The sequence below is a fragment of the Thermobia domestica genome, chromosome 6, assembly GCF_964235325.1.
Source record: "Thermobia domestica chromosome 6, izTheDome1.hap1.1, whole genome shotgun sequence".
Lineage (NCBI taxonomy): Eukaryota > Metazoa > Arthropoda > Insecta > Zygentoma > Lepismatidae > Thermobia > Thermobia domestica.
In genome coordinates, this window is record NC_137459.1 from 33297714 (window position 1) to 33315613 (window position 17900).

Here is a 17900-nt window from a genome sequence, read left to right on the forward strand (position 1 = left end):
AAATCTCATAGAGAGGAGAGGTAGGGTACAAATAGGAAGTAGGCGAAGTAGATGACTGTGAGAATTTGACCTGTTAGAATGTAAGGGTCTTCAACCGGCCGAGCTCCAATTCAGGTTAAAAGGATTACCGTGCTAACTATAATTCAGAATATAATTTGATTAATAGGATAGAACTGTAAACCTTGTATTTTTCTAGTGTGAAAAAATGGCATAATTATTAGAATGAGGATTGATATTACTAAGGCAATCACTCCTCCGAGCTTATTAGGAATAGAACGAAGAATGGCGTAAGCAAATAAGAAATATCATTCTGGTTGAATATGTACTGGTGTAACTAGGGGGTTAGCGGGAGTGAAATTTTCAGGGTCTCCTAGTATGTAGGGGTTTCAGAGGCTAAGTAATATTAGGGCTATTATTATTGTTAGGAAACCAATAGTGTCCTTAGTTGAGAAATAAGGATGAAAAGGAATTTTATCTTGATTTCTGTTAAGACCAAGAGGATTGTTGGAGCCTGTTTGATGAAGAAATAAGAGGTGTACTATTGATATGGCAGCCACAATAAAAGGTAAGAGGAAATGGAAGGCAAAGAATCGGTTTAAGGTAGCATTATCTACGGCGAACCCCCCTCAAATTCATTGTACTAACATTGTTCCTAGGTAAGGAATAGCTGATAAGAGATTTGTAATAACTGTAGCACCTCAGAAAGATATTTGGCCTCAAGGGAGAACGTAGCCTACAAAAGCGGTTGCTATTACTAGAAGTAGAATAGCGACTCCTACTCTTCAAGTGTGAAGGTAAAGATAGGAACCATAATATATTCCTCGACCGACGTGTAAATAAAGGCAAATGAAGAAGAATGATGCTCCGTTAGCATGTAAAGTGCGTAAGAGTCAATCAAAATTTACATCTCGGCAGATGTGGATTACACTGTTGAAGGCTAATTCAATACTTGATACATAATGTATTGCTAGAAATAGGCCTGTAGCAATTTGAATAATTAAACATAAGCCGAGAAGGGAGCCAAAATTTCATCAGTATGAGATGTTAATAGGGGCTGGGAGATCGACTAAGGCGTTATTAGCAATTTTAAAAAGAGGATGATGTAAGCGAATTGGTGTTGACATATGACTTAGAGGGTCGTAAAGGACCTTGGTATAATGAAGTGATTTTCACTACTGCAATTAATGTAATGAATAGATATGTGGCTAATATAATAGTATTTATTAAGATTGATGTTATGTAAAATTTTATACCAGGAATTTCTTGATAATTAGTTGTACAGAGGTGTGGATCCGGTAGTGAATTTATATTCGGCAGTAAGAGGGGATCAATAATTATTATAAGAGTTAAGAGGAATGGTACTAGAAAAATTAATAGGAAAAGGCTAGGTGTTAAAGTAAATATTTCATTTGATGCTAGTCTTGTAACATAAATAAATAGAACTAATATACCTCCTAGAAAAACTAGGAAGAGAATATAAGAAAATCAGGGAGATTCTCTTATAGTTGAGATAGTTAAGCAAGTAATAATAGTGTTGATAATAAGCATTAGTCCTATTGATAAAGGGTGAGATATTTGAATTAGGATAAATCTTAGAACTACTAGAATTATAAGTAATATTCAGGTTATTTTAATTTCAAGAGGTAGTTTATTAAAATATTAGTTTTGGGGACTAAAGATAAGTTTATACTTTCTCTTGATGCTTTTAGAATTTTGTTCATTAATGGTTTACAAGACCAACGTTTTAATTAAACTATAAAAGCTTATGAAAATATTATTTATTTTGTTTTCTTGTTTTCTAGTTATTTTAGGAATAGCTTGTTTTGTTATTCAGCGCAAGCATTTATTAATGGTTTTACTAAGACTTGAATTTATTGTATTGATAAGTTTTTTACTTCTATCTTATTCTTTAGGTAGTTTGTATGTTGAGAACTATTTTTGTTTATTATTTCTAACTTTTAGAGTTTGTGAAGGTAGCCTGGGCTTGTCAATTTTAGTGTCCATTGTTCGAACTCATGGTGGAGATTATTTGAATTCTTTAGTTGTGTTACGATGCTAAAATATTTAATATTTATGTTATTTTTAATACCTTTAGGTTTTAATTTTAAATTATGATGAGTTGTTCAGTTTTGTCTTATTAGAGTTTGTTTTTTATTTATAATAAGAAATAGTATAGGACTGATTTCCTGACAAGTGGGTTACTATTTGTGGAGAGATTCTCTGAGATATTCGTTGATTTTATTAAGTATTTGAATTATTATTCTTATGATTATGGCTAGGGAAGGTGTGTTGAGAAGTTCATTTTATAGTACGAGTTTTATTAGTTTAGTTTTAGTATTACTTGTGTTACTCTTCTTGAGATTTTCTTCTTCTAGATTGTTTATGTTTTATTTTTTTTTTTTTTGAGGGTTCGTTAATCCCTACGTTGTTTTTAATTTTAGGCTGGGGCTATCAGCCCGAGCGGGTGCAGGCAGGAATATATTTGTTATTTTATACTTTGTTTGCTTCACTGCCACTTTTGACTGGCATTTTTTATTTAGAGTATGTTAAGGGTAGTTTATTAATAATTAATATGAGAAGTGTAATAGATTTAGGAATTACATATTATATATGATATTTTGCTTTAGTTGTTGCTTTTTTAATTAAAATGCCTATATTTCTAGTTCATCTTTGATTACCTAAGGCACATGTTGAAGCACCCGTGAGTGGTTCAATAATTTTGGCAGGAGTTTTATTGAAGCTAGGAGGGTATGGACTATTGCGTATTTTATATTTTATGGAAAATGTAGCGGTAAATATAAATTTAATTTGATTTGGTATTAGAGTTGTAGGTATTTGATCAGTTAGACTAGTGTGTCTACGACAAGTTGATGTAAAGTCTTTGATTGCTTATTCTTCTGTTGCTCACATAGGTTTAGTGTTGATAGGTTTATTAACAATGGGATTATGAGGATTTAGAGGTGCTCTTACACTGATAATTGCTCACGGTCTGTGTTCTTCGGGCTTATTCTGTCTTGCAAATATTTCTTATGAACGGTTAGGAAGTCGAAGATTATTAATTAATCGGGGAATACTATCTTTTATACCTAGTTTAGGGTTGTGATGATTTTTATTAAGAATTGCTAATATGGCTGCACCGCCAACATTAAATTTATTAGGAGAAATTAGTCTGTTAAATAGAATTGTTGGTTGATCTTGGTTGAGAATGTTAGGCCTAGCTTTACTTTCTTTTTTTAGAGCTGGCTATAGATTATATTTATATTCGTATACTCAACATGGGATACCTTATTCTAACTTATATTCTTGTTGAGGAGGAAGTGTACGAGAGTATTTGTTATTGATTGCCTTTAAATGTATTAATCTTTTTTGCGGGACCGAGATTTTTATGATTGTAGTTGCTTGAGTAGTTTAACATAAAATTTTAGTTTGTGGAACTAGAGAAGGTTTAATTTGCCCTTAAGCCATGGTTTGACCTTTTTCAATTTGTGTGACTAGATTTGTTTTTTTTAAATAGAATAAGTATTTTTTATTTATAATAGGCTTGAGTTTTTTAATTAATGGGTATAGTGTATTTATTGAGTGAGAAGTTATTTATTTTAATAGAAATAAAATTATTATAACTCTTTTATTTGATTGAATGTCGTTTATATTTATAAGATTTGTACTTTATATTTCTAGAATAGTAATCTATTATAGTGGACAATATATAGGATCTGAGCGATATCTCAATCGATTTATTATACTTGTATTAATATTTGTCCTTTCAATAGTTTTATTAATTGTTTCTCCTAACTTAATTAGAATCCTCCTCGGGTGAGACGGCCTGGGATTAGTATCATACTGTTTAGTAATTTATTATGAAAATGTGCGGTCTTATAATGCTGGTATGTTAACTGCCCTTTCTAATCGCATTGGGGATGTAGCAATTTTATTAGCTATTGCTTGAATATTGAATTATGGAAGTTGAAATTATGTTTTTTATTTACATAGAGTTTTGAATAATAATGAAATAGTAATTATTTCTAGCTTGATTATTTTAGCAGCAATAACAAAAAGTGCACAAATTCCTTTCTCTGCATGATTACCAGCGGCAATAGCTGCCCCCACTCCAGTATCAGCATTGGTTCATTCTTCTACTCTTGTGACTGCTGGAGTTTATTTATTAATTCGTTTCAGAGATGTTTTATTAAGTGTTTATGCTGGAGATGTATTACTTTTATTGTCAGGATTGACAATATTTATAGCAGGTATTGGAGCTAATTATGAATATGATTTGAAGAAGATTATTGCTTTATCTACTTTAAGTCAGCTTGGTCTTATAATAATAATTTTGTCTATAGGATTTCCTGTATTAGCTTTTTTTCATTTATTGACACATGCTTTATTTAAGGCATTACTTTTTTTATGTGCAGGAGCAATTATTCATGGTGTGGGGGATACTCAAGATATTCGTAGAATAGGAGCACTCGTGGGTCAAATACCCCTTACTTTGTCTTGCTTAAATGTAGCTAACTTGGCTTTATGTGGAATACCGTTTTTAGCGGGGTTTTATTCTAAGGACTTGATTTTGGAGATTTCCTCTTTGTCTTTAATTAATGTAGTCAGCTTTTTCTTATTGTTTTTTTCTACAGGCTTGATTGTATGTTATTCAGTACGTTTAAGATTTTATTTAACAGGTAGGGGCTTTGGGGGCACTAATATTCATTCTATTAGTGATAATGAAGGTTGGACTATGTGTAAGGGGATATTAGGATTAGTAGTAATGGCAATTTTAGGAGGTGCAATATTAAGTTGGTTGATTTTTCCTACTGTTAATTGTGTTGTTTTACCTTTACACTTAAAAATAGGTGCATTACTTGTAAGTGTAGTAGGGTTGTGATTTGGTATTTTATTATCAAGTTATTCTATTGGTCAGTCTTTAATGTGTGTGAAGTTCTATTTTAGTTCTACAATAATAGGGAGTATATGGTTTTTACCTTATTTATCAACAAATTATATCATTAAATTGCCTTTGTATATAGGGGTGCATATTATAATAATATTGATCAAGGGTGAAGAGAATGTCTTGGTGCTCAAGGTATATATGGTAGTTTTAAGAATGGTTCAATATTAATTCAACAATCGCAAGACAATTTATTTAAAATGTATTTATTAATTTTTTTAATCTTCACAATTTTCCTTTGTTTCTTTATATTTGTATATTTAAGTAGCTTATATTGAAAGCATAGTATTGAAGATACTAAGAAGAAATTGTATTCCTTAAATAATACTCCCTGAGAGTACTCTCTTTTTTACCTCGAAAAGGTAATGTAATATTTATACTAAGGGGGTTATAATTATTTGTATTTAAGAGATGTTAACGGTCTAACCCGCTAAAGATGAAGTTAGCAGCTTCTTCTTGATTATTCACATCTCCTTAGTTGGGGTGTAGAGTAGCCCAATAGTATCATTAACAGTGAAATGCCTCTTTTTGGCTTCAACTAACAAGTAAGGGTCAAAGAGACCAAGGGTTCAGGTCGAAACTGAGTGCAATTATTTGCTTCCTACTTTGAGATAAGTTGATAGCAACACCTTTTGGATGCAAACCAAATATTATACTTAACTATTATCCCGTTTATTAGTCAGCTCATGTTAGGGACCCTTGATTTCATTCACGGTAAAGACCTATTAGAAGAATTACTAAGAATGTTACTCTAATTAAGGATCAAGATAATGTGTTGGTGTTGTTAATAGTAATTGTTATTGGGAGTAGAAGGGCAATTTCTACGTCGAAAATAAGGAAGATTACGGCGATGAGGAAAAATCGTAGGGAGAAGGGAATTCGCGCTGATGATTTAGGGTCGAATCCACACTCAAAGGGGGAGTTTTTTTCTCGATCATTAATAACTTTTTTGGAAAGAAGAGTTGAAATGGTTATAACAATTAAACAGATAATAATAGTTAATAGACCGGTTGTTAGAACTGTATTAATTACCTATTTCATTTAAATGATCTTTTTGATTGGAAGTCAAATATACTGTATATATATTAAATAGGCTAACCTCCTCATCAATAAATAGAAATGTAAAGGAATAATCATACTACATCTACAAAGTGTCAGTATCAAGCAGCGGCTTCAAATCCGAAGTGGTGAGTAGGAGAAAAATGTGATAGAAGATGGCGCAGTAAACAGGTGGCTAGAAATGTAGAGCCAATAATAACGTGAAGACCGTGGAATCCTGTTGCTATGAAGAATGTTGAGCCATAGACAGCATCTGCGATGGTGAATGGGGCTTCATAATATTCGTATGCTTGTAGGGCAGTGAAGTATAAACCTAGGAGGATTGTTAATAGTAGGCCTTGCGTGGCTTGAGTGTGATTACCTTCTATTAATCTGTGATGGGCTCATGTTACAGTAACTCCTGAGGCTAGTAGAATTGCTGTATTAAGAAGGGGAATGTGTATAGGGTTGAATGGTATGATGCCGCTGGAGGTCAGAAAGATCCAATTTCTACTGTGGGTGCTAGTCTGCTGTGGAAGAAGGCCCAAAAGAATGAAACAAAAAAGAATACTTCAGAAATAATAAATAAAATTATACCTCATCGAAGACCTAATGTAACTTGTATAGTGTGTAATCCTTGATATGTTCCTTCTCGAGTTACATCTCGTCATCATTGGATTATAGTCAGTAATGTAATTAGTATGCCTAAGAAGAATAGGGAAGGGTCATATTGGTGGAATCATTTAGTAAGTCCTGTGGTTGTAATTAAGGCTCCTAGGGCCCCAGTAAGTGGTCAAGGACTTTGGTCAACAAGGTGGTAGGGGTGGTTTTGTGGTGCTGACATAAGTAACTTCTCTTGAATAAAGTGTAACTAAAACTGCAAATACGTATGATTGAATTACTGCGACAGCAGATTCTAATATTAGGAGGGTAATTTGCCCAATTATTAGTAGTGAGAGTATAGAGAGAGATAAGGAAGGGCCTGTATTACCTAATAAAGTTAAGAGGAGGTGGCCTGCAATTATGTTTGCTATTAGTCGGACAGCTAAGGTTCCAGGTCGAATGATGTTGCTAATTATTTCAATACACACTATGAATGGTATGAGAGGAGCTGGAGTTCCAGAAGGAACGAGATGGGCAAATATATGCTGAGTGTGATTGATTCAGCCGTAGATTATAAAGCTTATTCAAAGGGGAAGGGCTAGAGTTAATGTAAAGGTTAGGTGACTAGATCTGGTAAATACATAAGGAAATAGACCTATAAAATTATTGAATAGGATGAAGGAGAATAAGGAAATAAATAGGAAAGTTCTTCCTTGGTGACTAGTAGGACCGAGAATAGTTTTGAATTCTTTATGAAGAGTTAGAGTGATTTTATTTCATAAAATGTTTGGTCGTCCTGGTAAGAATCAGAATGGAATTGGGATGATTAGAAGACCAATTACCGTTCTAAGTCAATTAAATGATATGTTTATAATTGAAGTAGAGGGGTCAAAGGTTGAGAAAAGATTTGTTATCACTTTCAATTTATAGTTGTTTTCTTAATGTTAGTAGTACCTAAGGAAGGATCGGGTGTGTTTGAATTAAAATATATAATAGATGCAAATAGTAGGTAACATAAGGAGAATATAATGAATAATATAAGTCATTTTAGAGGAGATATTTGTGGAATAGAAAAATACTATTGAATAGTAATTTAAGCTTGACATGCTTATGTTATAATTTAACTAATTTTTCCATTGGAAGTAATTGTTATTCTACTATCTTTTGGTTTAAGAGACCATTGCTTACTTTCAGCCACCCAATGAAAGTTCTTGTATTATCTTTGTTATTCATTTAATAAATACTGAATGAGGACAAGCTTCGACAACAATTGGTATAAAACTGTGATTTGCACCACAGATTTCTGAACATTGGCCAAAGAATAGACCTGTACGTGTAATATTAGCTGCCACTTGATTTAAGCGTCCTGGGGTAGCATCTGCTTTAATACCAAAGGCGGGCATGGCCCAAGAGTGGAGAACATCGGCAGCGGTAATTAGGATACGGATGTCAATATTAATGGGCAATAGAATACGATTATCTACATCTAGTAGACGAAATGAATTAGGATTTATTTCATTAATAGGAATTATATAAGAGTCAAACTCTGTCAAGGAGAAGTCGGAATATTCATAACTTCAGTACCATTGATGTCCAATTGTTTTGAGAGTGATTGCTGGTTGATGAATTTCGTCTAGTAAATATAGAAGCCGTAAGGATGGCAGAGCAATGAAGATTAATGTAATAGCGGGTAGAATTGTTCAAATAGTTTCTAGAGTTTGTCCTTCTAATAAATTGCGATTGATATATGTGTTTGGTAGAAGAGAGGCTAGTAAATAACTGTGAAGATATGTGTATTTGGACATATGGAAAAGTTTCTTATTTTGAACAATGGGACATTTTATTTTAAAAGAACATCTCAGTCAAAAGCATCATCATTCGTTTCAAATTAAATCACCTATCGACTTGTTTTTCTAAGTTCATTTGCCTTTGCTGTCTGTCATTCATTTCTTACGTTGTAAATTTTTCAGTTAATAAAATAACAGATTGCTTCCCCGTCCGCATTCCTATCATCACCTTACCTTGGTTAATCTACGAGCATGCACTTTTTCCATCGAAACGCAAAGCAGAGTGAATAACCGAGGATATGAACCCGGAAAGAACTCCAGACAAAATGGATTGAGAGACTATTGGAAGGGACAGTCGACATGGAGCGAGAGACGAGTTAGAATGTAGACCGCTAGCTACATTTGAAATTTACGATTAATAGCCTTGCTCTGTCTTAGAGAGCACCTTTGATTCAACGACGATGTATTGCTTTTTAAGAAGAAGTTATAAGTTTGTCTAAAGTTGCGGTCTTCGCGAAGTTGGTTACTCAGTCCGGGTTTCCCCGACTCTTAACTTTGGTTACTTGAACGACCAGTCAGCCAAACAGAGGGATGGACGGACGTCGGCCTGTTGGAGGAATCGTCGAGAGGACAACGATCAGACCTGCAAGTAAGTGCGAGTAGATTAACCTATCCCATAAGTTACTCCCTTCTTGCCCCTTTTCACCCCCTTTAACATCACAGTCTGTTTCTTTTGTACGTGTTGGATTTCATTTGAACGCAACCCAGGTTAGATCCCGTACCTCACATTTTGTTAAGTTCTATATTTACAAAATCCTGGGCGCAACTTGTCGGATCTGACATCCCCAAACTCGTCAATCATTAACTCATCATCTGAGCTCTCAGACCGACAAGGGGCGACTGCACATGGCGGAGATGTGGTTTTAACTTGTGTGAATGCACACATATCTGCGACCCTCGATTTATTTTGCATTAGTTTGTTTGCCGCCCACCGTTAGAATTTGATGAAATTCTATTTGTTTTGCCACCCTCCCTCCACCCTCTCAATTTGTTGTGTTATTTTGTTTTGTGTGCTTTTAGTTATATTATTTAGAGATATTTAGAGAAAATGGTGAATACTAGCATTATGGCACAAGCTCGACTTACGTCTCTAGATTCTATTGTGCGCCCCACATTTTTTCACGGCAAGTATGGGGAAGACGTCATTCGTTTTTTTGAGTATTTCGAATCTTACTGCGTCATTTATGAGTTCAATGCAGTAAAGAAGCGTCATTTGCTTCCATATCTGTTAAGGGACGGAGCCTTAGCGTGGTTTCTAGCTTTAACTAGGACAGACGAATTTGTGAACTTGTCGTATGTAGACATAAAGAGACGAATGATCACATTATTTGGTAGTTTTGTAGTTAAGAAGGTGACGGAACATACTATTCGTTCCAGAGATCAAAAAGAAGGGGAACCTATTATGACATATATTTATGAGAAGCTAGATCTCATACTTAGTTTTGATAAAGCCATGCCTATTCAACAACAAATTAATTTCCTTATTGAAGGGTTATTGCCTCAGTATTTTAAGCTTACATGCAACAAATTGTTTCCATCTGTTGATGCGTTATGTGAGTTTTTATTACAAGAACAGTCAGCTGAGTTAATAGTAAATTACAAGACGCTCATTAAATCTAATTCGAAAGAACAAGTCTTGCAGTTTAGTACACCGGAATTTATCGCTAAGATAGCTGATGTTTCATTGCGCGATAATTCTCATGTTTCATTTCCTCTCGAAAAACAACGGGAAAAAAAAGAAATGCTTGCACGTTTGCATTATCATATCTCATCCGCTGGGAAAGAATGCGGTGATCAACAGTCAGTAGATTCTATTCCGTCTCATCAACAGAAATGTAACTCTTTTTTTTCTTTTTGTTCCTCTGAATGTAAAAGTGCCGAGAATAATAATAATATGCATGATAGAATGGGCTCTGCGACGAATACCTCTGTTATGGTTAAGAACGAACAGAACAAGCGCAAACAGAATCATAGTACGTCTCCCGCGAATAATAAAATACACTGTCCGGCCAAAGCATTAGAGTGCAACATGGCGCAAGTCAGGAGAAGTAATAATTGTAATGTTTTACATAGTGGAAATAGTTCAGGGAATAGTGAGAGACCTGTTTTTAAGACCCACACGATTACTACGCCTATTGTTAGGGATAGGATTCTGCCTTGCATCAAAATTACTATTGGAAATAAAGAGTATAAAGCGTTGTTGGACTCTGGGAGTCAAATTTCAATTTGCACTAGAGAGCTCCTTCCTCCGAACACTAGACTTGTTAAAAGACGTACTATTATCCGTGGCATCTCGGGTAAAGGACTTGAAACTAACACGTTAGCTGTGCTGAAGTTCAAAATTGACGGCTATTCATTTACGCACACTTTTAGAGTTGTTGACAAATTTGCTTCTTCTGTTTTGTTGGGGAACGATTGGTTACTTCCTCAACATGTTACTATTAACCAGGATATTCACGTAGTTCACATAGTTAGGTTTGGGAAACCTACTGATCACGCGCTACCTGAAAGTCATGCTATAGGCACAATTTCTGAACAAACAGCGAACCTTATGCAAGCGTATTTCATAACGGCGAAATCTGTTACTTTGCCACCAAATTCCAGTGTTTCAGTACCTGTTCGTAAAATTAATGATTTAGTGGGACTTAAAAATGTTTTGCAACCCAATGAAAAAATTTGTTCTAAAGCCGAAATTTTTGTTAATGAATCTAGAGTGGATCCTGTTAATCCTGTCATTAGAGTAGTCAACCCAACCAACAAAAAGTTGTGTTTAGAGAAAAATCTTCATTTAGGTGAAGCTATTGACATTAGGCCGGGTGCTCATTATCCAAATGATACAGATAGTGTTCAAAATCATGGTTTAGCCAGTAAACAAGACAACAATAACTTTCCTGCTGGTTTTGATGTCAAGCGTGTGGACCTTAACCCTCAACTTTCGGACGATCAGAAGCAAATGTTTTATTCTGTTATAGAGGAGTATAAGGATTGTTTTTCTTGGTCAGAGGATGATTTTGGAGTGGCCAAGGGCTACGTACATGAAATTAAAATGCTAGATAACGTCCCAGTTCACACCAATCAGTTTCCTATCCCCTTCCATTTAAGAGAAGAAGTTAAAAAACAGATTGATACTTTGCTTAAACAAAAGGTTATTAGGAGGTGCATCTCGAGTTATAACTCGCCTATTCTTCTCGTGAAAAAGAAGTCTGGATCTTATAGATTTTGTTTGGATTGTAGAGCTATTAACCTACACATTGCACCAGACAGTTTTCCTGTACCGTCGATTGAAGACATTCTTTCGCGTCTTAGTAAGTGTCGCTACCTGTACTCCTCGAGTAATATTTTGAGACACAAGTATTTGATTGTCGTAGTCGATGCAGCTACTCGGTATACTATCTGTGGTTCATTAGCAGATATAACAGCGTCTTCTGTAAGTAGTTTTCTTTATGAAAATGTAATTTTGAAATACGGTATTTTCAAAGAATTAGTCACAGACAAAGGTCCATGTTTTACAAGTAACCTATTCAAGGAGTTGTGTGCAATGATTGGAGCTAAGATTCGATTTGTAAATGTTCAAGCTCATTACGCTAACGGGACTGCTGAGATAGCTATCCGAAACATTGAACAGAGACTGAAATCTGCGTTGTGTAATAAAGATCAAGGAAAATGGGTCGAACTGCTGCCATCTATTGTGTTAGCCCACAATTTAACTGTTAACTTATCCTCTGGATACAGCCCTTTTGAACTTTTGCATGGATTCAGATGTAGAATGCTACACGAAGCGATTTTGGACACCCCTTGTCAATTTCAGGACAATGCTGAACGTTTACAGCAACTTGGAGAAATACGAGACAAAGCCCATGATAAATGGTTCCAGAGACATAAGACGGCAACGAAATTTTATGACAAACGTCATTCGAAACCCAATTTCAAAGTCGGAGACAAGGTATGGATTTTGGACAGCACCATGAAGAAAGGATCCACCAGAGCTTTCAGTGGACGTTATTTTGGTCCAGGAATCATTCAGGATATTGACCACCCAAATTCCTATTTTGTTAAGTTCAAGACTGCACGAGGAAGATTCAAGGTTGATTCGATTGCAGTACAAAGATTGAAGAAGTACTACGAGAGACAGGAGAAGGAAAACGAGGGAGAGGAAGAAGAAGATGATGTTGACTTGGATATACAAGACGATGTCGAGGATGCTACTGCGAATGCCTGCTGTGCCGAAGAACAGGAAGGAAGAAATAAGAGAGAGAAAGAAAAAGAAGAACACTATGAGATTATTTTTAATCCTGCGGTGAACATGATAGAAAAAGAAGAAGATATTCCATCTGTGAATCTTCGTGAGGTTGTGATTGCCAACCATTTACCCACTTGGGCTGAAACAGGGAAGAATTGTTCTGGTTTGAAACCGAAGTTTGGTGCCAATTCTGCAATCAACAAGAAAATCAGTGTTTTTCGAGGAGATATCGCTATGATTAAAGCTGACGCCGTTGTCAATCCCACGAATGAATTACTTATTCCATTAGGAGGAGCAGATAGAAGTATCCAAGAAGCTGCAGGAGAAGAATTTCGTAAAGATTGTGAGAAAATACGTTCTTTAAAACCAGGACAAGTGAAGATTGCTCCAGGCTATAATCTCCCCGCTGATCATGTATTATTGACGTGTGGTCCCAGAGATGTGAACAAGAAGACTTTGGAGAATTGTTATAACAATTGTTTTGATTTTGTGTTGAAAAATCAGTTTTCAACTGTGGCTTTTCCTTGCATCGCTGCTGGTGCATTTCATTTCCCTAAGGAACCTGCTGCGAGAATTGCATTGTTGAGTACACGAAAATTTTTAGAGGATCATGTGGACAACGTAGACCGTATTGTATTGTGTATTTTCGACAAGGAGAATTGGGATCTCTATCAGCGTCTTTTACCTTTGTATTTTCCCTTGGAAGAAGGAAAAGAAGCGGAAACTGTTTCTCTGCAATGAAGTTTTTTTTTAAAAAAAAAAAGAAGGAAAAAAATGACGGTTCTCAAAGGAAGATTTGATGGATTAGGAACATCTGTGAAGTTGGTGACGAATTTTGTTTTGACACTGGCCATGTCATTATGGAATTTGTTTTGGTTTGTTTGTATTTCTAAGTCTTGCCGGCAATAACAATTACAACGAAGATAAGGAGAAAAAGGAGTACTCATATAGACATCATTTTTTTTCAGTCACTTAGAACTGTTGGTTAACTTTGTAGAACACGTTCTTTTTCTTGGTCATCTTATCAACAGCTTATGAACTGAATAAATTAGTATCTAGGCGCCAAATCAACATCTTATTGATACATTATGTTTAGCAGAAGAAAACTAGGGAGATAGACGCAACTATGAATTTATATTTGTTTGCTATCTATGTTATGATAGTGATGAAGAAGGAATTCTCACGTTTTTTGCATTTTTCAAGATGCATTTTATGATATTAATGTGGATGTAAAGAAGAATGCAGTTTTTTTTCTTTCCCTGGATTTTTGATTTGATCCTACGATTTGTTATTAGTTATTGGGAATATACTCAGTCAATGTATTCTTTTCAAAGGAATATACACTGTTATAACCTCTTGTGTGATTTTAGTGATCTTTTGGAATGATCAATTTTTCATCGCCTGCAGTGTATATAATAAATTTGTGTATTTCATCATGAAGATGACTTGGGATTTATGTATGATGAAGATTTGTGCTTATTTGATGTATATTTTTTTTATATTTGAAGATTTGACTTGATTCCACATTTTCCTATGGGCATACGTGCTTTTACTTTTGTATAAAAAAAGTTTTTTTCTTTTTTTTTTCTTTTAGCGCATATCTAGTTAGGGATTTAGGAATATGTTTGGTGATAGTCTGTCATGTTGATTTTTTCTTTAAGGTTTTAATAGCCAGTGCAGAGGGCTATAACTCTGCCAACACGTCGGTCATTGTGGAACTAAATTCTCCACAATTCGTTTTTCTAAAACCTGAAATCAACATTCTTTTGTGTTGTTTTATCTGTTCTTTCTATGGGTAGCTAGATTAATTTTTCTTCTACCGCGTAATGATAATTTTGATTATAGAGTTACAATTTTATTGGAATTGGAGTTTTATTTACTATATATAGATATATACGTATGGATTATGGTTTAGTTATTACTTTTGTTTTTTTTTCCCCTGATTATTCGTCGATTTTTATTCATTCCATCATTTTATCCAATTATTGTCCCTATTCTCATATCTTACGTATTTTGGGCAGTCATTGACTGTATCCCCTAAATTTTGTGATGTTACTATTATATACCTGTCTACCATACTCCTGTAATCTACTTGTACTGAATGAACTTTCCAGTTATGTGATGTGTAAGGACATTGTACCTGTGATTTCCAGACATACATTTGTGCTTAGTGATGCTGTGTTTACAAGATCGACGTTGCTGTGCTTACGTCATTTGGCATTGACTGTTCTGCTGTCAACTGTGTTAGTCGACTGCACATAACCAACAAGAACTGTAATTATGGTTACAATTAATATAGTATGGTCGTGGAAGAATACTATTTGTTCTATTACCGGGGATGCAGCATCTTGAAGACCTAGCTGATTTCAAATGGCCATTTCTAAGGAAGAATGGTTATTCTTATATTTGGAGCTTAGGTCCAATGCACTTATCTGCCACCTTAGAAATTTGTTAATAAGGGAAGTTCTGCATAACTGTGTTCTGCAGGAGGTAAATTTTGGAATCACTCTAAAGATGTTGTTTGTTGATCTGAGAAGACTACTGGCCGAGCTCTTGCAAAGGCTTCTCATATAATAATTACAAGTACTAAGACGGCGACGAAGGAGAGGAATGAACCAATGCTTGATACTATATTTCATGTGGTGTAGGCATCGGGGTAATCTGAGTAGCGACGAGGTATTCCTCTTAAGCCTAAGAAGTGTTGAGGGAAAAATGTGATATTTACTCCTATAAATATTACTAAGAATTGAATTTTTAATCATGTAGGATTTATTGTTGTTCCTCTAAATAATCATTGCCTTTGATTATACTTTCCTCATTTTTTGCACAAGTTGTTTATGCAGTTTTTTTCTGGCCTTCATTACTTCTTTGTTGATGTGATTTCTGCACCTTCTGTATCCGTATTATTTATTTGTTATCTTGAACTGTCTTCTTTGCTACATCACTTCCAGTATTTCTGCTGTTATCCAGGATTTATATTGAGTTCTAATTTATCTTCCTCTTTGCTCGTCGGCAGCTTTTGTAATATCTGTTTTCATGGCTCCCCATTTCGAGTTGATGTCATCACCTGCTAAAGCTACCTTAGACGTATGTTTGTCTGTTGCATTTGCAAATTCCCTTTTCATGTTTCATCTCTTCTTAGTTTGATTGTGTTCCATCTTTTGTTCTAAATGCTTGTCGAACCATTATATAGTCTATTTGATATCTTTCTTTGTCTACTAATCTTGTTCATGTGTACCTTCTTCTTAGTAGTTTTTCGAGGAGAGTGTTTGTTACAGTCAGATTATGGCTTTTGCAGAACTCAACTAATTGTGCACTTCTCGCATTTCTTTCTCCTAGGTCGAAATTCCCAGTTACATTCTCTTCTTTGCCTTCGTCGACTACTGCGTTCCAGTCACCCACGATGATCAAATTATCCTGGTCTTGAACTTTCATCAATATTTCTTCTATTTGCTCATAGGTATCTTCTACTTTCTCATTTGTACAGCTTGATATAGGCATATGTACTTGGATTATCGTCGCATTCCTCGGTTCGGTTGCTATATTCAACATTACTATCATTTCATTGTATCTCCAGCTGCCTATAACTTTCTGTCCTATCTTCTTATTCTAAATAAAACCGATAACTAGTTAATTAATCCCATGACTTGCTTATTCAATTAAGGTTCCCTCCTTTGTTCTGGTGTTTCTCTATACTATTTCTCTGATGCAAAAGCGTATTCCTACGTCGACCACTTGAAAACTACTAACTTTTACTGTTCCACTATATTGTTCTCTAGAAACTGTAACAGTTATTTGTTATATGTGCAACATATCTTTATATAAGGTGTCTTGTTAAAAGTAAGTATCATTTTAAAATTCAGCCACTGCGTCGTTCTGTCAGCATCTCGCGATCGTGCGCTATGTATCTACATATAGTGGCAAGCCACACACGTCATTACGGAAACGTTCGACCACGTTTACGTTTGTTTGTGAGTAGTTGAAATGCATCCGCCGATTGAAAATTCTCTCCGACAATGAAGCATACGCTGTGATTCATTTTCTTAGAGCAAAAGGCATAAAGAAGTCTCAAATTCATCAGCAGATTAGTGAAGTGTATGAAGGAAATATTATAATCGATGGAATGGTAGATAAATGGATTAGAGCTTTTAAAGATGGCTACATGAATGTTTATGAGAAGGGCGACCATCTGTAATCACTGAAGATTGTGTGTAGAAAGTTGAAAAAAGAAACTTGAAAGAGAACACACGCTTTACGATTTCGTCGTTATCAGATAAGTTTCGTCAAGCATTTGAAGAAAAATTTGGGTGGTCACAACGACAATGATGAGGTCAAAACGCCCATCTTGCAGTGGTTGTCAAATCAGTGGCAGAGTTCCTTGAGGATAGTATTCAAAAGCGTGTTGTACGATACAATAAGTGCCTTTGGTAGAAACTACGTACAAAAATAGATTAAAGTAGGGATTTTTATGTAACAATATAATTATAAGAAAAGTATACATGTTATTGTTACTATTATTTCGAAATGGCACTCACTTAAAAGTCATGCCTCGTATTTACTATTTCACGAAAACAGCATAAGAAAAGATTCTAACAAAAACACTCTAGGTAGTAGCTCGCTTCGTCAAGGACATTGTGTCTTTGCACACGCTCCTTAAAAGAAGTTAAGCAAAACTAATGACACATCTTTGCATCTCTTAGGGTAGTAAAACGTCAACGAACGAAAATAAGACATACCATAAACTTGGAATTCACAAGTAAATCTAAACATGAAATAAGAACTGAGTAACAACGTGAAGTATTGACAATCCGGTATAGCGTAATTCAGCCACATTTACTTTTAACTCATACATATCTTGCTTTGCTAACAGTCTAACTAAGCCTTCGTGTGGCAGCATTGAATGAGGGGGCACATAATGTCAATTACGATTGCTAACAGCAAAACTGAATTGAATGTGGTTCATTGCAACGGAACGTGCTATTTCCATTACACTCCATTTCCTTTAATTTGAAACCGACACAGATGTATAAATGTCAGTTACTGGTGAATCCAATTTCATGTTCGATATATATTAACAGGAAAAAGACAGAAAAGGAGAGAAAATAACATCAAATTAAGAAACACAAGTAATGGCTGTGATTCAGGTTACGTTAGGTGTGCTTTCGCTTTGTATCATCAGATGAATGTAGACAAACGAGTTATTGATTAAACATTTTGTGTTCTTTCTTTT

The 17900-nt window shown here is 34.9% G+C and overlaps 2 protein-coding genes and 3 pseudogenes across 2 annotated transcripts in view; 2 read left to right on the forward strand and 3 right to left on the reverse strand.

Annotated features, from left to right (window-relative positions):
• Positions 1-17900, reverse strand: part of mGluR (metabotropic Glutamate Receptor) — a 1220665-nt gene that overhangs the window by 1154148 nt on the left and 48617 nt on the right. The gene's annotated exons all lie outside the window — the stretch shown is intronic.
• Positions 547-5055, forward strand: LOC145687151 (NADH-ubiquinone oxidoreductase chain 5 pseudogene; annotated as a pseudogene).
• Positions 2053-2958, forward strand: LOC145688494 (NADH-ubiquinone oxidoreductase chain 4 pseudogene; annotated as a pseudogene).
• Positions 7813-15048, reverse strand: LOC145687652 (cytochrome c oxidase subunit 2-like; annotated as a pseudogene).
• On the reverse strand, positions 15899-16222 carry LOC145687152 (protein CFDP2-like). Its single transcript, XM_081760611.1, has one exon. The coding sequence runs from the start codon at positions 16220-16222 to the stop codon at positions 15899-15901; it is 324 nt and encodes a 107-aa protein (XP_081616737.1).